Source organism: Anthonomus grandis, chromosome 6, assembly GCF_022605725.1.
Source record: "Anthonomus grandis grandis chromosome 6, icAntGran1.3, whole genome shotgun sequence".
NCBI classification, from domain to species: domain Eukaryota; kingdom Metazoa; phylum Arthropoda; class Insecta; order Coleoptera; family Curculionidae; genus Anthonomus; species Anthonomus grandis.
Window position 1 is genome coordinate 36,650,601 of NC_065551.1, and position 21,859 is coordinate 36,672,459.

At 32.4% G+C, this 21,859-nt stretch overlaps 1 protein-coding gene across 1 annotated transcript; it reads right to left on the reverse strand.

Moving 5' to 3' along the window:
• Positions 1-4,198: 4,198 nt before the first annotated feature.
• On the reverse strand, positions 4,199-20,314 carry LOC126737555 (putative E3 ubiquitin-protein ligase UNKL). Its single transcript, XM_050442483.1, has 11 exons — positions 20,196-20,314; positions 19,883-20,092; positions 15,716-16,002; positions 15,278-15,413; positions 14,887-15,089; positions 14,710-14,831; positions 14,468-14,651; positions 14,309-14,410; positions 14,123-14,254; positions 13,781-14,066; positions 4,199-9,191 (listed from the first exon to the last, which is right to left on the reverse strand). Exons 1-11 carry the CDS (start codon positions 20,252-20,254, stop codon positions 8,720-8,722), a joined length of 2,193 nt encoding a protein of 730 aa, XP_050298440.1. The 5' UTR covers positions 20,255-20,314; the 3' UTR covers positions 4,199-8,719.
• Between the last annotated feature and the right edge of the window lie 1,545 nt (positions 20,315-21,859).

A 21,859-nucleotide genomic window follows, 5' to 3' on the forward strand; every position in this document is an offset into this window, starting at 1 on the left:
TTCTTAGACACATATATTCTACATATAGTCTTTGCATATAGTCTTGTAATTGCTGTATTGAACAACAATATTTTCCCAATTCTTGGTAAACGGCAATTGGCAAACCATTAGCGAAAATTAGGAATCCTGCATCTTTATCAGATCTTCGAATTGTAAGCATTTTGCCAGCACAACTCAAAGGTATTTGAAAAAAAAAAAGCAATATAATATGAAAGTGTATGCTGTTTCATGGTTTGAAATAAAATCTAAACCTTCCTGTAGGCATGGCAGCAAACATGTTTTTGGAATTATTCAAAAATCCAGATTCTTACCAGAAGAAACTAGAAATATTATTGATCCTGTCATTCAAAGAAACGACTACTTCGCTCACCCAGAAAACATGTTGTACAGCTATGCCCTCTGATAGTAGAAAAGCAGTAAGAGAATTAGGTTTAAGAAGACTGCTAAGATGTAGACAACACAAGCCATTAGGACTAAAAATACGTGAGTTTAAGGTACCCTTATTAAATTTCAAGGCCACAGACTACATTGACCTAATTGATTGGAAGTCGATAACAATTACCGAGGCTCCCCTTACAGGGTCGATTTCCGATAGCAGCCTTATGGAAATGATCTCAGAAGTTCCAAGTGAAATTGACATTTTTAAGTTTCCATGCCATTCACAAGCAGTGGAACGCTGCGTCAAATTGGTAACTGAAGCATCAACTGCAGTCTGTGGCTTTGATGCACGTGACATGAATCAGCGGTTTGAAAAGGCAACTTTTTCAAATATAGGCATCGCCATATCTCACAAATAAAAAAATCGGCCATTTTCACTCCAACCTAATCCACAAATAGTGTCCAAAAGAATTTACATGAGTGTGTCATTCGTAGTATCCATTAAATATTCAGTAAATACTTGCTGTCCCTACCTGGATATCCATCGGACAGTTTCTTTATTCAAAAGGTGATATTCATTGGATAGATTTGTGCTATCTGGGACAGGCCCTCCGAAAACTTAATTTGCAGCAAGCCAGGGAGGAAAATTTCAATTCAAACATTTTTATGTTAAACTAGAAATGGCTGGCCCCGATGATGAGAAAAATCGATGTCGAAACGTTTCGGTTTGCTTTGCAAAAAAATGAATTGTCCAAGAAAACGGTTACATCTCTTTATAATTATTTATTTGAAAATAAACTGTCACTGTATCGAATAATCTGATAACCATAAGAACTTCTTTCAGCCCTCGAGTATACTACTCTCAGACATTGATTTTTTGATGGATTATTATGTGCATAAGCACCATCTGTGTTTTGTTAGTAAATTAAATGAATGAATTTTTCTGATACGATGACTTAAAATCAGACGAATATTGTTAAGAGTTCAAATGGAGCCGGACGCCTTTCAGCCATCTCAATCCCGGTTATTTATAAGAAATTCTTTGTCGACGCTTTATGCTAAATATCACTGTCTAAAACAAGAGTTTTGAGCTTTTTGGATAATCTTTATATCTAGGGTATCTAAGTATATAAAGACAATTTTAAAACAATTTTAAAATGTGTTAATACTAGGGCATCGCATAGTTTTGAGAGACCACTAATGCCCCTCTTTAGCATCGAGTAAACTTTTTAGCTCGGGTTGTATCTATGTATGTATGTATGTATGTATGTAACGGAATCTTTGCACTCAAAGTTTCTAAAAGTCTGATCAACTTGAAACTTTGCACACGTATAGTAAGGACCGATGACAATGCAATAATTTGATAACAGTTTCTCATTATCCTTATTAGGATTAACAAATTCTTTTTTAGATCCTCTGTAAGAGAGATAGAGCTAGCGCATGATTTACGCATGCCTGCACTCTCAGAGTTATTCTTACTGATTTCTGGAGTCTACAACTTACTTTTTCGAAGTTGCTTGATCAAAATGCCTTTAGGGTAGTTGCATTTTCACCTTGTTTATTCCTTACACATGAGTGGGTACTAATAAGTGGCTTAAACGCAAGTTTCTCTAATTAATATTCATATTTTTTTTGGGATATGGCAGAAATCGGATCTCTTATAAGCTTATAGACATCGGCTGGCTTAATATGTATAACCGCAGAAAACTACACTTCATTTCGTTGGGCTACAAGGAACTCTTTTTTAATTTTTGTATGTTCAGTATTTTCTTATTTTTTCTTAGGCTTTGTCTACAAATTAAAAAAAAATGTATTGACAATAAAGCATTATTTTTCAGGTTTTTTTCTTTTCTTATAGACCATTTTGATGTATTTATATCAGCCGGAATTATACAGGGTCCGGCAAAATGATCTCTCACATTTTGATTTTTAATAAAAACGCCAATGTAAATGCTATTTATATTTTATTTTTATTAACTAAAAATATATGGTATGCCATTTTGTTTTTATTAAGTTTTGAAAATTACAGAGTCCAAGTGGCGACCATTTCTTTCGACACACATTCGAAGCTAATTTCTAAAAGTTTCCTTTACTCGAGCAGTAATTTGAGGCGATATTCCTGTAATTTCTTGGCGTATTACTGCTTTCAATTCGTCAATGGTTCGGGGATGATGATGGGTTGAAAAACCTTTTCTTTCAGGTAGCCCCAAAGGAAAAAGTCGCATGGGGTAAGATCGGGTGAACGCGTAGGCCACCCAACGTCTCCACGTAACGAGATTACGCGTCCTGGAAACATTTCCCTTAACAGGTCCATTGTCCTTCTTGCCGTATAAGCTGTAGCCACATCCTGTTGAAATCACACATCCGGATGTTCAAGTTCCCTCAAGTTTTGGTTCCAAAAAATTACGTAGCATGTCGACATATCGATCAGCAGTTATACGGAAACCGTTACCCCTCCTTCAAAAAAAAATAGGACTCCACACACCAAAAGAACCAACAGCACACCAAACGGTAACACGTTGGCTGTGAAGTGTCCTTTCATGGAGCTGCCGCGGATTTTCTGGTGCCCAGTAGCGAAAATTCTGCTTGTTCACACAGCCAGACAAATGGAAATGAGCCTCGTCACTCGTTATTAAAAGCGCATTTCGTGGGACATTTTGAAGAATATCATTGGAACATTTTCGGCGATTTTCCCAGTCCCGTTTACTAAGTTCTTGCACGATCATCATTTTGTATGATCGGTGTGCAAAATTCTTATCACAGAACGATCAGACAAACGCAAAGCAGAGGCATGTTTAACAGCTGAACGTCTTATAGGAGATCGTTCAACTGCTTCTCTTACAACTGCAATGTTTTCAGGTGTCCGAACACTACTTCTGGGTCTACCAGTTGAATTTCTTTTTAAGGCTGAACCTGTAGCTCTAAAATTTGAAATCCACAACAGTATTGTTTTGCGATCTGGAACCGGATCATGTCTATCAAGCGGGAAGTGAGTACGAAAATTTCTTTGTGTCGTAATCACAGATTCGTTACTTTTGAAAAATGTTTCGATATAACGAAGGCCAATGCTCGCCCGTCCAGTTCATGGCACAGAAAATCCCCACCATATGCCATAACCACAAATATGGTTTTTTTATTTACTTTTATTTTTTTTTATTTTATTTACGTTATTATAACAATATTTTTCTTTACCTGGCAAATCATTTTTTCGTATTGAATCCACGTTTTTGTTTGTTGGCGATTTTCGCTTAAAAAAAGATCGAATGTCTGAAGAAGCCTTCTTCATTATTCTTCAGTAAATTGAGCTTGTACTTGTACAAATGATGCTTGAGCAGACTAGAGAAAAAGTGAAAAGATATTATGAGATATTTATTGACATCTTAATTAGTTAAAAAAATCTAAATTAAATTCTACTTTGTAAGTTATTTAGAAATTAAATTATTGCATTTTTTAGCTCCTATAAATTAATTTAAATTTTAGCTCTTGTGTAAGATATCCCTGGATGTTTGATATTTTATATTTTGCACCAAAAGATGCATTTTAATTCCAGAAATTTAAAAACACATAATTATAGAAAGATTTAATTACCATTTACTTTTTTAATCACAAGTCACAACACAAATAGATTCAGAAGGTCAAGAAAAGCTACTTAATTATATTTTAGTATCTATAGGCAGAATTTTGTCGGTGCGTAACGTCCGTTATAACTATATATTAACTGGATTATGTGTAAAATCAGAGGACCTTAGAGGCCCTATAATCCCTTGCTTATCAAAAGCTTCCCCACGAGCCTTAAACAATAAAAATGAAACAATTGATGTAAATGTAAAGTATTTATTCGAAAAAAGGAAATAATATAAAAGTAAGCGATAGAAGTGTACAACATACTTTGTTTAAGTTCTTTCTTTTTTTAAGTTCTAATTCCAAAATTCGACACGTAATTTAATAGTAGAGAAACACTTAATAAAAATATTTTTGACCACTACATCCACAACTACGTATTGCCATTAACATTATTATTTAAAAGATATAATATTATATACACACTTGATCGTTTGTACTCTTAGAATATTTTCATTTATACTAAATAATTATATTTGAAAAATGTTCGCCGAAGATGAATGACGACGACATTTGGTTTAATTGTACCATAATTGCGACACAACAAACGAAAATGCATAATAAAAACACTTATAATGAAGAACGCTAATTTAATGACTAAAATACAATAAGTATAATAATTGCGATAGTAGTTAACTATCGTTAAACATTACGACGAGTGTCTAAAGCTTTATGCACTGGACAAAGAAAAAAACAATAAATGGTTTAAATCACGATAGTAGGCCTCTAAAATTCATAATGAAAAACTACCTTAACCTATATAGTTTAAAAAATAGTTACACTTATTCATTGTCAATTCTAAACCGCGAAACGTCATTTGCTTGACTTTTCTTGACTTAAACTTACTAACGAACTGTTCAGTTGAGATTCAATTAAAAAAAATAATAATAATGCTGTCTATTTTACAAGGGGGGTTAAGATGACGATTTTTTTTTAAATAATTTTTCTTACTTCTACATCACACTTTGCAGTCTTTCCAAGGATGCGAGTCTCAACTAAATAATTCTATTACGATCGCAGGTATATAATAACAAAATGAAACTACCATCATAGCGCTGAAAAATTTACAAAATAATATCACATAAGCAAATGACACTGTGAATTAATTACCAGGGTGCAGGTAGTCAATCAAAATTATTATACCGGGTGTACACAAGCAAAGAAAAAATTAAGTAATATCGTTCACACCCGGTATATAAGGTGCAAGTTAAATGAGTATTATTGCAAAAAAAAATAATACTAGGGAAAGGGTGTATATAGGGTGTTTCAAATTCGATCCTCAACATGGAGATTTTGGAATCTATAAGATGGTTAAATTGAGGCAAAGTTTTATTGGTTCCGAATATATTTGGAAATTTTGAAAAATTGATTTTATTTTCTTCTATTGCTTATTTCTCATATGATTTTAAAATAATTTGGATTTTTGCATTTTCATTTTTTTTGTGTGCTATAGAATTTTAATACGACGTTTCGCCTTTTGCCAACCATCATCAACTCTGTTTTTTCTTATAGACGCTATATTAGATATTAGATTCCAGAAATTCTCGACCACACAAAAAAAAATCCAGGTCATCCAAATTTGTTTCAATTAAGCCAAGGGAATTTGATATTTTTATAGCTGTGACCCTTCTTAGAGCCCAAATAGGATATCCCGAGCTAAGGAAGGTCTTTTCAGTGGATCCCTTGTACTATCACCCTATATTTTCTCACTTTATATCTGGAAGAAGATATGAGCAAATTCCAAGATACTTATGTTTTTATGAAAATGTAGGTCAAGATAAACTGTACAAGGTACAACCTCTTCTGGACATTATTATCCAGAACTTCCAAAATGCTTATAGCTGCTTTTTCGAGGAAGGCTTAGTTTCAGACAGTACATAAAAAATAAAAGAGCAAGATATAGAATAAAATTTTTTTGAGTTATGTGCGCCAAATGGGTACCTATTTAATATAGAAATATACAAAGGAAAAAGTGAAAAAATTGCTTGTTTTGCGACTAATGAGTCCATATTTCAATAGAGGACACCACCTGGTGATGGATAATTTTTATAATAGTGCAATGCTCTCAGAAAACCTCTTAAAACACAAAACTCACACAACAGGGACCCTCAGGAGCAATAGAAAAGGCAATCCAAAAGTTGTGACTTTGAAAAAGTTGAAAAAGGGGGAATACATCTGGAGAAGACGTCGAGGTGTATACGTCTCTAAATGGAGAGACAACAGGGGTGTCTTACTTTTAACCACCAAGTATCATCCCAAGTTAATTGAAGTCTCTTTTAAAAATTTTTTGTTTCTCTAAAATAGGTACACTAATATATATTTTTTTAAGGTGAAATTAAAACCAGTTGAAGTAGCAGAATATAACAAATATATGTCTGGTGTTGATAGACTGGATCAGCTTGTATCTTACTACTCTTGCCCACGAAAAACAATAAGGTAGTATAAGAAAATCATTTTTCATTTACTAGACGTTACAATATTTAACTCTATATCAGAAATGATCGAATTTCGAGAAAAGATTATTCGAAGATTGCTCGAAATACCTGCAAATGAAAAAAATGGTAGACTTTTTTTTGAAACAAACAAAAACATTGCTGTATATGACAATCGGCGAACACCAGTAAGACCAGATAATAATGATAGCCCTCTGAGAATTATAAAAGGAAGAACTACTTTTTAAACTGCAAGGAGTGTCTCAAAAAGGACACAAGTTTCATACAGATGTAAGGGTTGTGAATACAAACCAGCATTATGTCCGACATGCTTTGAAAGTTACCATTTTAGCCTTAGGAACTAGTTTTTACTTTGAGTTGTATTTTATTTCTTTCTTCAAAATAAATGTTTTTCCAAGTTAAAACGTTTTAGAAATTTATACTGCTCTAGCAGTACAGTGTCCCAAAATTGTCATTAAAAAATTACTGCTTATATGCAGTAATGCCTCCTGTCATAAAGTCAGGAAGTAATGTTGGTGGGTCACAACTGATATGGCAGTATGGCGTCCAAAGTTGTTTTTTTCAAACTTTATCCTATATATGGTCAAAATATGAAAAAAATCGGTTCATATGTTTCTAAAATATGAATGTGATTTTTTTTGGAACATCGACTATGTTCACACTGTCCATCTCAATGTGTTAAAGTAATTCTGTAGATTTTCCAGAAAACTGGATTAATTTTCTGTATTATTTCAGACATTTAATGGAAATTTTTTTAACGCCTTCCTGAGATTTGAATAATTTTTTCCAGGAATTTTGCATAATTTTCTCCCTTCCAAGCATTTAACGTAATTTTGTAAAATAAAATGGAAATTGACAGTTTAAATATTGTCTTGTCAGTCAGATTTTTAAAAAAATATTACTTGTGATACACCATTAAAAAGTAAAGATTTAAAATAAAACCAAAAACCAAATGTAGAGCATAAAAGAAAAAACAAAGTTGATGATGATGATTGGCAAAAGACGAAACGTCCTATTAAAAATCTAAAAACGCCATCATGCAGCACAAAAAAAGTGGAAACGCAAATGTGCAAATTATTTTAAAATCAAAAAGTAATAAAATCGATTTTTCAAAATTTTAGTTCAAAAATTCCTAACTTTGCCTCAATTTAAACATCATCGTATCTCCTATAGATTCCGAGATCTCCATGATGAGGGTCGAACTTGAAACACCCCGTATAATGAACTTTATCACTTAATTTAATTTTATTTTAACTTTTTATTTCACCTCATATCCAATTGATATTGATTTGATTGTGACTTAAAATGAGACACGTACTGTATAAATTTAATGACTCTCAATGGCAATAATAAAGGAACACCCTAACACCTAAATTGGTTGGATTTTATTATGGATGCTTGACAAAAATAAAACGTTTTTTTCTTGTTGCCAATTGCCTGGAATGCAGCATTTTTTTGTTAAATTGCCAAAAACAATATTTGTATTTGCCTTAAAAATTAATTGTTTGACTCTTGCCAGATTATGATATACAAGGTTGTACTCTTAATAACAGCGAAATTAAGTTTCTTCCCGAATAAGAAAAAAACAAAAATAAGTAACGTCGGTGATGCTACTAGTCTAGAATCTATTTTATACTATCAACTGTAGTAGTTCTTTTAAATCATTTTTCTTCTAAAATCTATAAGAAGAATCTATCAATAAAATATAAACGAATATAACTATAATTCAAAATTTGTTAAAAATGCGCGAGCCTTGCGCTTCGGCTAAGATTAGTGACAGTTTTATACATGAATTCCGTTAATATTCTAATTATTAATTATTATTTAATAGTATCATATCTCGTACAGGAGCTTCAAGGTTCAATAAATAAAATTGCTGAAAATAATTCCTAATTCTGCGGCTAGGAGCGGCATAATTGACATGGTAGAAAAAGAAAAGGCGAGAAAACGTAAAAATTTAAAAAATCGAGTTTTTCTATGAGCATAAAACAAAAAATAGCCAATGCGGTATCGTTGTTCTCTAGATTATTGTTTTCTATCCAAAAAGGTTTTTCATTAAAAATATGAAAGTTAGTGTAAATTCCTGTTAAACTGGAAGATCATTATAATTTCAAAACCAATTACTCCCAGCAATTTTATTGCTCGCTTTTATTCCCAAAAGCTCCCAAAGTATTAATTCCTGAAATATTATACTCTATTCAGCAGTGGGAATCATTCAGAAATCCTAATCGAAGCGCCACGCCCTCGCAAACCTAATAACCGCATATTCACATGGTCGCGACCAAACTATTCGGCGTCTGACAATAGGGACACTCGGGTTGGGTGCCGGCGCACGTGTCGCACAACACGAAATGATTACAATTCAACGTAACAGTCCGATTCCGTTCCTCGCAGACCATACACTTGGAGGCGGTCTCCCTATACAATACTTTCTCGATTTCCTCCAAATCCTGTCTGATCTGAGAGTGTAACGACTTCAAAATGGTCAAGGAGAGTTTGCTCAGTTCGGAAACGGAGGTTATCCTGCGTATGTGCGGTCCCCCTTGGAGTTGTTCGCACTCCTGCTTGAGCACCGTGTACTGGTTCAACGTCTCTTGCAGTTTCGTTTCTAATTGTTTCGCTTTACGGTTCGCCTCGTCGGTTTCCCGTTGCCAGGCCTCGCAGGCGGTACGCGCCTGCTGCAAACGGTCTTCCCAGTTGTTGATCTGGATACGGGCCTGGGTCAGTTCGTCTCTTAGTCTAAAATTTACGAAATACGGTTTATTCAAAATTTTAATTTAATTCATCTTATAGTTATTTACGAGGTTCATAGAGTAAGCAGGGTCGTTTGACTACAGGAAAATATGAGTATGTATGTATGTCGTGAACCCTTAAAAATGTTTGTTTTGGTAAAAAACTCGATTGGGTCGACTGCCATTGGGATACTGAAAAGAAAAAAAATATCCACCGGACTTGTAATTTGTACATTTATTGGTTCAAAAAGAAGAAGTTTCGACTCTTTCAACGTAATTGAAGATGAACTTTAAAATGGCTTTAATAGTGTAGAAAAAGCATTTTTCATTGCGTCCAGTCAGTTTAAAAAAATTAAAAGAACTCCAGGCACTTTTAGGCAGTGAAACATGAATTTCTTCATAATGATTTCGACTGCCTAAAAACAACAAACAAACCAAGTGAAAATTCCTACAAAAGTTAAATTTGTTTCTTTCTTTCACTCGCTCGACATTGTAAAATAACTAACTTCAAAAAGTTATGTATCCTAAAACATAAAAAAATATAAGTTTATAGTAAGTAATAATTATTAAAAATCGCGGCGTCATTTTTATTTATTATACTTAAAAAAAAGACCATAACATTATTATAGATGTTTCACCGCACAGTGTAATATTCAATTGTTGAAGTGCAATAACTGTCATTTAGCAAACATGACATATAAAAAAAAATTTAAGAACTGATCATTCAACATTAGATCCTGCATGCCCATCAACTCAGTATCATCTAGGAATCATAAGAAGTAGAATTAATTATTCCTGTTAATTTAATGGTTTTAGTAATTCAAAATGAAATTTTGGAAGACTCCTCCTTAGTTAATGATTACATTTCTTAATGAAGACACTTCTACTTAATGAACACATTTCTAGGGACAGTAAGTTGTTAAACATATTGCATTTAAACATAAGAAGTATTAAAAAGAATCTCAATGAGTTGTTAATACTCTTAGGAAATTTAAACTTGATTTTACTGATATTATTATCTTGAGTGAATGTTTTCAAATCTCAAATATAAATAACTACAATATACTAATGCGGACTTTAACAGAAATGTTGGTGTTATATTATTTGTGAAAGCTTGTATCAATGTATGCTTTTCTTTTATTTAGTTGCCAAACTCATTAGTAACAATTGGAAGATTAACATTTAATAAGAATAACATTTCCTTTGGTGTTACTTTTGTCTACAAACCCCCACCGATATTAAAAAGAGTATTTATAGATGATATATATGAGTTCCTTCAAACAAATGCACAACTAAATAGTTATGAATTTTTTATAGGTGATGTAAATATAGACCTCTTAGATATGGAAGACAATAATGTTGCTTACTATGTCGCATGTATGGCTGAATTGGGATTTCAATCTCTTATAAATTCTATAACCCGATTTGAAACCAAAACGTGTCTTGACCATTATATTCGTTAAGTGGAAAAATAAATTTAAACATAATCTTGATTCGTTCATACTAAGCACTCATATATTACTGATCATAATCCTGTAATGGTTAATTTAAGTCATACTAACGATTCCAAAGATTTTTAACAGATACCAGACACAATCACCAAAACAAAACTTTTGTAGTATGGAAGTATCACCCAGTATAACAAATATTGTGTAAATAGGAAACTACTATATTGTAATAATACATTAATTAATTCTATATAGCAAAACATTATAATGTCTAGTAAGCATTATCATAAACCTGGTCAACGGGAAGTTCAACGATCCTTGGATGTAGTTTTTTGGATATTATATTATAGATCCTACTTAACCCTAAGAAGGTTGTTTCATTTTAACCCTATGTCTTAAATCATAATTTACTACAATTTATATAGATAAAATGAAATTGTTGCTACAAAATTGGAATTGGTTAGATGTTGTAAGTGTAAATGACTCAGAAATTCCTATGAATAACTTTTTAGTAAGATATCTACAAATAATGAAAGAGTCTCAAACGAAATATTTTGTTCCCAAAAATAATCTAAAAAAAGGTTAAAAAATGGATCACAATAGGCTTAATAACTTCCCTTAGGCATAGGGATAAATTAAAACGCCAGTTATTCAGAAACTACAATGCTGAACTTGAATCACAATATAAGATTTATAGAAACAATTTAAATAAAGTAATAAAAAAGACAAAAAATAAATATTATCAATATCAAGTAGATATAAATAAAAATAACTTAAAGGGTATATTGTATAACATAATTAAAGACGCGACAAATGAAAAAAATAATAAGGCCAGTAATATTCAGTTAGTAGGGGATAATAGGGAAATAATTCACTCGAATAAAGACATATCAAACTACTTTAACAAATACTTCATAAATGTAGGTATAGAAATGGAAAAAAAGATCTCTCCTTCAACATAAACATATGCAGTAGATTTTAATAATCCTCACTCATTGTTTCTTAGCCCTGTAACAAAAAACGAACTTATTGAACATATATCTTCTCTAAAAAATAATTGTGCATCTGGTCATGATGGGGTTTCAACAAGGGTCATTAAACAAGCATGTACTGAAATTCCTGATCCTCTTTTACATATAATGAATGTTTGTCTAGAAATCGGAAAAGTACCAAATTGCTTTAAAATATCGATTGTGACTTCTATATTAAAATCCGGCAATGCCATGTAAAAAATTACAGGTCAGTGACAATCACAAATTTTTCTAAAATATTAGAAAAGTGTATTAAGAAAAGGTTGGTTGAGTTTCTGGCTGCTAACCATGTCCATTCACCACAACAATATGGTTTTCTTGAGGGTTCTGGTACCAATGATGCAATGATAACTTTGACATCTGAAATTGTTAAAAATTTAAATCTGGGCAAAAAAAGTATTGCAGTATTTCTTGACTTGGCTAAAGCATTTGACACTGTTTCTCATGAAAGACTTCTTAACGTGCTTGATTGTTATGAAGTTAGAGGAACAGTGCTACAACTTTTAAAAAGCTATCTTACAGACAGATATCAGAGGGTTCGAATCAATAACACACTAAGTAGTGAGTTGAGAATAGAAATGGGTGTGCAACAAGGCACTGTTCTGGGCCCCATTCTTTTCTTAGTTTACATTAATTCCATGTTAAAAATAAATATAGATGGAATATCAATTTCATATGCCGATGATACTGCATTAATTTTCAGTGGAAATACTTGGCCAGAGACTCAACAAAAAGCAATTAATGGGTTCAGGGTAATTAAAAGCTGGCTCTGTCTGAATAAATTGTCATTGAATCTAATTATATAGCCTTTTCATTAACTGAAGCTAATAGACCTCCATTCTCAACTATATTAGTAGATAATAATAAAATTAATGAAGTTTCAAAAACCAAATATCTTGGGATAGCATTTGATAAGTATACCTAAAATGGGGTCCTCATATTGATTATGTGACGAATAGGATCAGAAATCTACATAAGCTACATAAATTTTTTCTTCTCAGAGATATATTTAACAAAAACCTTTTACAAACAATTTATAAAAATCTGATAGAAGCTGTAATTCGTCATGGCATATTAGTATGGGATAGGTTGTACAACATTTATTTAAATAAGCTTAACATAATCCAAAAATCGATTCTAAAAATAATGTATAAAAAGCCAAGAGATACCCACCCCACTTACTTTTCACTGAAGAAATTCAAAATGTAAGATGTATTTATATTCACACAGTTTCCATGTATATTCGCAAAAATCAAAATAAATTAACATATATCAATCATATGCATAACACACGTGGTAGAGCAGATCTATTAATTGAAATACCCTTAAGTCGAAACAACATCAATTTCAAATTTATTACTTGGCTTGGGCCAAAAATTTACAACATTTTACCAAAGCAAATTAAAGACATAATTATTAAAGGGAAAAGTAAAATCATACATCTATCAGTATTATAAAGAAAAATTTAAAAATATGCTAAATTAAATTAAGATGCAATGAATGTATAATGTAAATTGATATTATGTGAACTAATTTAAAATTTATATATATATATATATATTTTTTAATCTTGTTAACTATAATAAATTATTTATTTTGTTTTTAGCACACACATTTTGTGTTTGTACACCAAGGTCCTACTAAGAAATTTGTTATTTTCTTACCATAGCATTTATATTATAAAACAAATTATGTATTAATTAAATGATAATAAACGTGGAAGGATTACAGGGTGTACTGTATCCTCCTCCTCCTCCTCAGGATTTAATGTTAAATATAGAAGAGGCGGTTTTGCAATATTTTTTTTATCCGAGTATGCGCATCATTAATTCACTGGTAAAAATCAAAAATTGATTTTTACCAGTGAATTCCAACTGTTCCAACATGGTTACCAGATTTGACTTCTATTTGGTGACTTTTTCTGTTTCCGAATTTGAAAAAATGACTTGTTTGACGATAATTTACTGCAAATAAAAAGGTTTTTGAGCAAACAAATGCCTATATTGCGGCACTTCTATATTAAACGAATATTACGTTAAAAAATTTTAAAAACAAAAACAGTTCTTTTATTTTATAGAGACTTATTAAACAATAATAATAAAAACGTGGCTGCTTACCTGACAATTTCCAAATTATTATTTATACTAGGCGACATACTAAAGCTATTGTGCTGGTTCCTAGAACTGGGCGATATGCTTTGGGTTTGAAAATCGAAAAATCCGGAAAAACTATTGATCTTGGAGGCGCTACTGCTCAACTGTAGCGAACCGTTTAAAAAGTCCATCGTGTCCGATTGCGAAAACCTCGACGCGGATAAGAACGGTTGCAAGGGGCTACTGTTGGGGCTGAATCCTCCCAAAGTCCTTGGACCGGCGCTGGGAATGTTTACCGGAGCTGAACTGCCTGGAAAACGCGCGAAATATTTCTCTCATTCGGTCAGATTTCGGTCAGTTACAAACCTAAAAGGCCGGCGGATGATGCCAAACCTACAGATATTGAATTTGATACTGTGGGGGAATCCGTTTCTAGATCCCTGTCTAGGGCCCCTGTTAGAGCTAAATCGTCTAAATTTAATTCATCTAAGGCATTACCTAAGAAAAAAATCCTTAGATTACCATAAATATGCATGCAAAACTGTTGCTTACCAACAACACTTTCAACTGTATCGTTTCCAGTGAAAAATGAGTTGCCTAAACTGTTATATGCAAAACATAGCGTTTGTTTCCTTTGTTCCCTTTCAATGGGATCTAAAATAAACACTGTCCATTAATAAGAAATTCTTTATCATGCAAACAAAATTATACCTAATGTTGGATCTTTTTCTATTTGCAATAATTTATTAGTAAGTTCCAATCCTATGCTATTATGCCTCTGAAATGGTAAAGTTTTATGTGCTAGCTGGGCCCCAGGCGCCTTATTACTGCTACAACTATTTGAACCTATCGAAGACGTCGACGAGGCTGATTCGCTTACTTCACTACTACCATTCTATATGAAATGTTGAACATTTATAAAACTTACTAGAAACTTACAGTAGTAAACTTACAGAACTGTCATGACATTTCTCAATTTTAATGTCGGAATTGCCTGCTGGAAGAACGTTAGATAAAATCTCTCCTAAATTGGTGCCGGCCGCGTCACCGGATTCTCTAGACACCCCTAGTTCTTCTAAAAATTAATATTTCAAAATGCATTTTAAGGTTTTTTTCAGGAATTCTCTTACGTTCAACATGGGCAAACGCGCAAAACACTCCTCGGGGACAATACCCGGACTGTTGCACGTCATTACATTTAGTACTTTTGTAAATTTCCGGGTGGAACTGTTGCTCTGTTCTAGTGTGACAATAGGAGCATACATCGCCCGCATCACAATTACCCGGTTCGCCCCATTCTTCTCCATGTTTCACATTCGGACAAGGAGTAGATCTTTTAACAGAAAGCAACTTTTTTTAAAAATTGCAACAGATTATAAGGAAATTAAACAAAAATGCACCTTCTAAAAAGAAGTTTCCATTTTTTTCGAAATATTAGATTTTATGATTTATATAGGATTAAGTATTGCAAATTTTAAATAATAAGTATTGCAACAAATGAAAAAATAAGTTAATTCTTACCTATACTTAAATTTTCTGGGGCTCCTTCTCTTATCTTTGCTGTTGTGATATTGGGGACAAGCATAACCCTGCCTGCATAACCTTGGCGGCCTCTTACATGGTTCTGTCTTATAATTTGATAGTACGAAATTTGTGTCTATAAAATTGGGACATTTTTTTAAAAACTTTTGTAAGAATATAATAAAAAATATTATAAAATAGTATTAGTGTAATTCAATGCCCTATCATCTGAATGTCTAATAATTTTAATTTTTAAGAGTCGATTATGAAGACTAAGGTTGAATCCCTGTGGCCCCAAATCAACTTTTATTTTTTATTTTCTTATTTAGTTTTTGTCTTTTAACAAGGGTACATAAACAACAATAAAATGTAATCAAACAGCAATAATTATTGAATAGAAACCACTTATGTAAAACAGTTACAGATAAATAACTTTACCTTGCCACTTGGGATCCTCGTTCATTAAATTTCTTTCCTTATCTAAAGCATTGGGACCATTAGAAGAGCAGCAGCCGTCTCCATCGGTATTTTCAAGAGCTTGTATTTCTTTGATATCATATACTGGTGGCCTGTGGTCATGGCTGCCGTGAGCGAATGCACAGTGCAATCCATTTTTTACACAATAACCTCTGGAGTCTGTGTCATGGACACACATGCATGTTTTATAATATCTCAAGTGATAGCGTCTTTCTGTATCTCCCGCTGTTCTGTGTAGGTATGGACAACTGGAATTCAAATACGAAACTTATTGTTTTAATAAAAAAAATCTTAACGGGTTTTTTTTACAAACGACTTTACTTTACATTTTATCCTTCTGCATGTAAACTTTCTTTAGAAATATGGTGATTAATTTTTAAAAATGCTGATAAGATTAAAACCAGTAATTCTGCAAACAGTTTTATTTCAACTCTTGTCGAGAATTGAATGCTGTCACCTGTTTTCATTGAGAAATATACATTCTATAAATTGATTAACATTTTTCGAGAATTCATCAATAAACAATGAAACTATAATCAAATTTCATTAAAATTAATGTTATAAAAATAAAAGTTAAATTTCAAGTTTGAAATTTTGAATAGTTTTTGTAAAAAATCTTTTTTTTAAATTTTTCAATAGTGTCACTTTACCTTGCATCACAAATCAGTCCTCAACCATAAGATATTTATTAGGCAACTCATAGGGTACAAATTCAAATGAATTATTAAAAATTTTGATAAGCTATTTTGTTCTTCTCAAAAGCTTCTTAATTGATTTGGTGAAAAATATTTGCAATTCCAGTGCTTTAATGTTTGCAGATCATGTCAAACTCTTTAGAAATATCAAGTCTTTCAGAGAAACCTTAAATTTTATTTACTCAATAAATAATATTGAGTAAATAAAATTTAATGGTTTGGCTTTAGACTTGGGAATCTGAATGGACTCAAAATTATCATTTGGGAGCTGCATTGGTCATGTAACAAATAAGAAAATGAAGGTGCTTGGTTTCATTCAGGGGTTAAGTTGATAAATAACTTTTAAAATTTTTATAATTTAGACCAGCATAATAATGTCTTTAACAAAATGAAAAGAAAACTGGATCTTGTACTATCTAATATGCAAATAACTAATTTAGAACACTGTGGTAATCCAATTCTTGATGAAGATCAGTACCATCCTACTTTAAGTATGGTTTTACCGATATCTCTGAATCACATAAAAAAACATCATTACATTAACTATGAATATATTTATGACTATTCAATGGGCGACTTTTATAGGTTTTATACATTATTGAGGAAAGTTAATTGGGCAGAACTTGAAAGGGCTGACAATGTTGACATGTGCACTCATGTGTTCTGCATCAAAAGGTTTATGAATGCTTAGACCTGGCAATACCCAGAAAGAAAGTTAAAATAGGCACTCGAAAACTCAAAGGTTTTCCAAAATACTTCTCTCAAGAACTAAAGAAAAATATTAAGTTAAAGACACATCTGCATAAACAAATTAAAAAAGCCACTGCCAATTTTCAAATTAGGAATGAATATAGCAAAATTAGAAGTACAGTGAAATATCAAACTGCACATGAACTTCGAACTTTTCATGAGAATATCGAGAGAAATGTCAAAACTAACCCAAATAACTTTTGGGATTTTGTCAGGTCTGGGCGTTCAAGACCTGGTGTTCCGGCTGAGGTATGCTATAAGGAGTGTACTGTTAGCGGTGCTCAGGAAATAGCTGACACATTTGCATTATATTTTAGCTCAATATTTCAACAGTCTGAAAAACCTAACTTTGATAAATCTAGTGGCAACTTCTCATTCTCCAAGATCTCTGAAATGCAAATTCAGGCAGCCATTAAGAGATTAAAATCAAAAAAGGCCACTGGCAATGATAGTATCCTCTCATACATTTATAAAGGTTGTTCTGATATCTTGTGCACTCCATTAAAAACCATTTTTAATTTGTGTCTAAAAACAAACACATTTCCAGAAGTGCTTAAATATGCTTTGGTTACTCCAAGCCTCAAATCAGGAGATAATTCTTTGGTTGACAACTACAGACCAATTAGCGTTCTTAATTCTCTCGCAAACATTTTTGAAAACATTTTATACCAAGATATTTTGAGCTCTTTCATGAATAAATTCTCTCAGCAACTACATGGATTTCTACCAGATGCCTCAACTGTCACCAACCTCAGCACTTTGACTGAGGCAGCTGCCAATGCAGTAGATAGCCAAGAGCAGCTAGATGTTGTCTTGACAGATTGTGCAAAGGCTTTTGATCGGGTTGACCATGGGCTGTTGGTGAATAAGTTGGGTAAATTTGGTTTCTCGCTGAAAGCATGTAGGTTTATGGTATCTTATCTTACCGGAAGGACTCAGCGAGTTAAAGTTGGTAAAAAATTGTCAAAAATATATATAGTAACCTTGGGCCTCTCTTATTTCTAATTTTTCTGAATGATTTGGCAAACTGTATAAAGCATGCTAGATGTCTCATGTTTGCTGAAGATTTTAAATTATTTATGCACATAACATCTCTTATTGATTGTCTTGAGCTGCAAATTGATTTGAACTTGGTAGCCCAGTGGTTCAGGGAAAATAAAATGTCATTAAACATAGATAAATGTCAAATTCTAACCTTCACAAGAAAAATGCTGAACAAGAAAATTGATAATTTCTCGTTAACTAGGAAAAGTAAATTTAGGGATCTTGGAGTCTGTTTTCAAACAAATCTCAAATTTAAGCAACACTATGAAACTATTGTAAACAAAGCATATGAGCTTCTTGGTTTTGTAATAAGAAATACAAAACATTAAAAAAAAATAAAATCAATAATAATTCTGTACAACTCACTGGTCAGACCGATCTTTGAGTATGCCTCAGTTATCTGGGCACCTAAAGCAATGGTGCATATTAATATGATTGAAAGGGTCCAAAAAAGATTTTTAAGATACCTGTACTTAAGAACACATAATGCATATCCTTATATGACCTCCTATAATAGTATGCTAATTGAATTTAAAATGGTACAATTGAGTGTTAGGCGTAATATGAATGATGTCTTATTTATTTACTACATAACTAACAACTTAAAATATAAGAACTGTTCTTTAATTAATCATCAATCATTTGCTGTTCCTAAAATCAATTTGAGAATAAGAAATAACAATCTTTTCCAGTGTTCACCCTCAAGTTGTTCGCCATTTAATAGAATGATGCAAGAATGTAATAATTATATACAAAAATATGATATAGATCTCTTTAATATTAGTATTCGCCAAATTAAGACTGATTTTGTATCCTTATTGGATTAATCATTTACTTGTTTGTTTTAAAGAGATCAGTTACGAGGGTATAAAAATGTTTAACCATCTGCCGAGAAGCATTAGGGAGGCAAAATATCCTAAACAGCTTAAATTACTATTAAAAAAAAATATTATGTACTCAGGCTTATATACTATTCAGTGCTTGAATATTTCAATGACACTCCTCATAATGTAGCTAAATAGTGGAGAGATGCTAACATTAAAAAGAATAGTGTTAGGAATTTATGTGCACATTTAATGTTCAATGTTATGCGACTTTTGTATATTGTGATTTTTTTTAATTGTACTATTATATTATTTTATTAGACACATTAAGGCTTTGTTTATATCATTTTTTTTGTTGAGAACAATAAAGCATAATTTGAATTTAATTTTGAGATAAATATCTTAGCACCTAAGTCGAATTGTTTATTTTTTTGTAAATACATTGTTTGATGCCCGATTGTTTTCTAAATAATGGCCAACAGTACTATCTTAATAGTTATTCAATTATTCAAGCTTCAAATGATTTTTTTAATAAAAACTTGTGGCTTACATAATCAATGAATGAAAACTTATCAAGGAATGTGATCCTAGGTTAGTTTTGTTATGGTTGTGTGTTTTTATTTATGTCAATGACAACTTGACAATCCATTTTAAAAAGTGTATACATGCCATATTGAATCAAAAAGAGCTCTCTTACTAAATTTATTGCAAAAAAATAATGGAAAAAAGGGTAAATGCGCCTCAAAAAAATGGGATTGCAGTCACACCCACCGATCAAAACAATGACAAGAGTGTAGAAAATAGTGAGTACTTACTCGTCTCCGTCGGGGCAGATGCCCGTCGTCTCGTCATATTTGGTACAATAATTGTCGGCGCTATAATTAAAGGTGCCGTCGCGACGCCTCACCGGCCTCCGACGTCGCTGGTTCATGAAATGCCAGTGAAAACAGGTGAAAGGCCGATGCTGTGTACATTTGTGTTGCAAGAAGAGCGGGCATTGCTCGACACGGAATTCCTTCAAATATCTGGAAAAGAATCCCGCATTTGAGCATGTTACGCACATCGAATTGATCGGCGACGGATGCGGAACACCGAACGACCGAATTAAATGCCTAAAAATACACTTACGAGTAATGATTTGGCTTTTCCGTTTGAGCTGTCAACAAAGGTTTGGACTCTGACGGCATTTTGTTATCAACTGACGCGCAACGAATCCGCGCAGGGCACGCTGACCGTCGACGAATCAAATTAGTGGAAACGGGGTCACGTGACCCACGGATTATGGGAAAAATAACCGGATTCAAGGACGCTGTTGTTTTGATGAATATTTATTATTATTATTATGATCATGATGTTATGGCGGCTGTTGCCACTCAATGTCATCTTTACCTCTTATAATACTTTTTATTATATAATGTGATGACAGACAACAGACAGTGTTATGCAATCCAATGTTAAAAGTTATAACAATGAGTTATATGCATCATCAACCGTAAACATGTAAAAGATGCATTTTGCAATACAATTTAAGTTACTTATTATTTTTTGTAGTTAAATTTCTTTGTATAAGGTTCATTTTAACTAACAAAAACATTTATAAGTTCCTAAACACTCTTCAAAGGCATATGGCGCCATCTCTTCGCAATATAAAGATGTTATGCACAAAACTTTAGAGAAGTGGTGGTTGCATACACAGACACAAATATAAACCGATTCAATATAATACCGTTGATTGAATAGGTATTCAATATTCAATCAACGATAATACTAAGCGGTCTACCGGTAATTACCGTTCCTAAAAGGTATTAACCAAACACGTCCAAGCGGTTATAGTTATAACCGCTTGAGACACGTGACGTCACCAATTAGCCCTTTATACGTCATCAATTTGGAACAGTAATTACCCACGTCCGGAGCTGTGTTCTAAACGTCAAATGTCAAAGACATTGAAATAAGTGCGGGAAAAAATAAAAACAAACAACAAATTATTTCCTTTTTAAAAATGACACAAAATTTATTATGGCTAATAAGTTTCCTTTTTTGATATTTATGTTTAAGAACTAATTACATGTAATATTATTGGCGTCTGGGGTATTATTATAAGAGCGTAGCTCTTATGGTAGGACGCTTCTTTTTTGGAGTTTTCGCACGACCTCGGGACTCGGCGGACAAAAGTGCCTATAACTTTTTTTCTAATTAGGGTAGAAAAGTGATTTTTACTTTATCATAATCTAGATATATGAGGCTACAACTTTATCAACTACAATTTTTCATTTGTTTTTTAAGTTGGGAGGGGAAAGCTTTAGAACTCAAAAAATTTTTTTTGTTCGATTTTTTCCGCGTGCTTCGATACAGGTCGCAACGGTTGTTTGAATTTTATGAAATTTAACGGGTCGATTAGGTCTCATCTCTAGATGGACTGTATACTTTTTGGTAATTCTCAGCATACGGGAAGTATTTTTTTTAACGCTCAAAGTTTTAAACATTTGTGATATTCTAGCCCCTCTGACGGTTTAACGGTATCTTTCCGGAAATAGTGACTCACAGAAAATATGTGATTGAGAGCCTCATCGAGAGCTACAATTTTTATTTAGGACTTTTTTTGAAAAAATGTTTTTTTTTAGGAGAAAAATCAAAAAAACCCAAAAAAAATGTTTTTTTTTGGTACAAATTTTAAAAAAATGTCATTTGGATTAATTAAAACTGCGTCCTTTTCGAATAAAACGGTGTATTAAGTTTAACGCTATCGTTTATACAGGGTGAGCAGTGTTCATTTGAAAATACCCTTTTTT

What these genes read in the sequence shown, in the direction of transcription:
- LOC126737555 (XM_050442483.1), bottom strand. Translation starts at nt 20,254, where the DNA reads ATGCCGTCAGAGTCCAAACCTTTGTTGACAGCTCAAACGGAAAAGCCA. An exon ending in GAAAAGCCAAATCATTACTC is followed by an intron (nt 20,093 to 20,195) that starts GTAAGTGTATTT and finishes ATTCTTTTCCAG; the next exon opens with ATATTTGAAGGAATTCCGTG. An exon ending in AATAATTTGGAAATTGTCAG is followed by an intron (nt 9,192 to 13,780) that starts GTAAGCAGCCAC and finishes CGTAAATTTTAG; the next exon opens with ACTAAGAGACGAACTGACCC.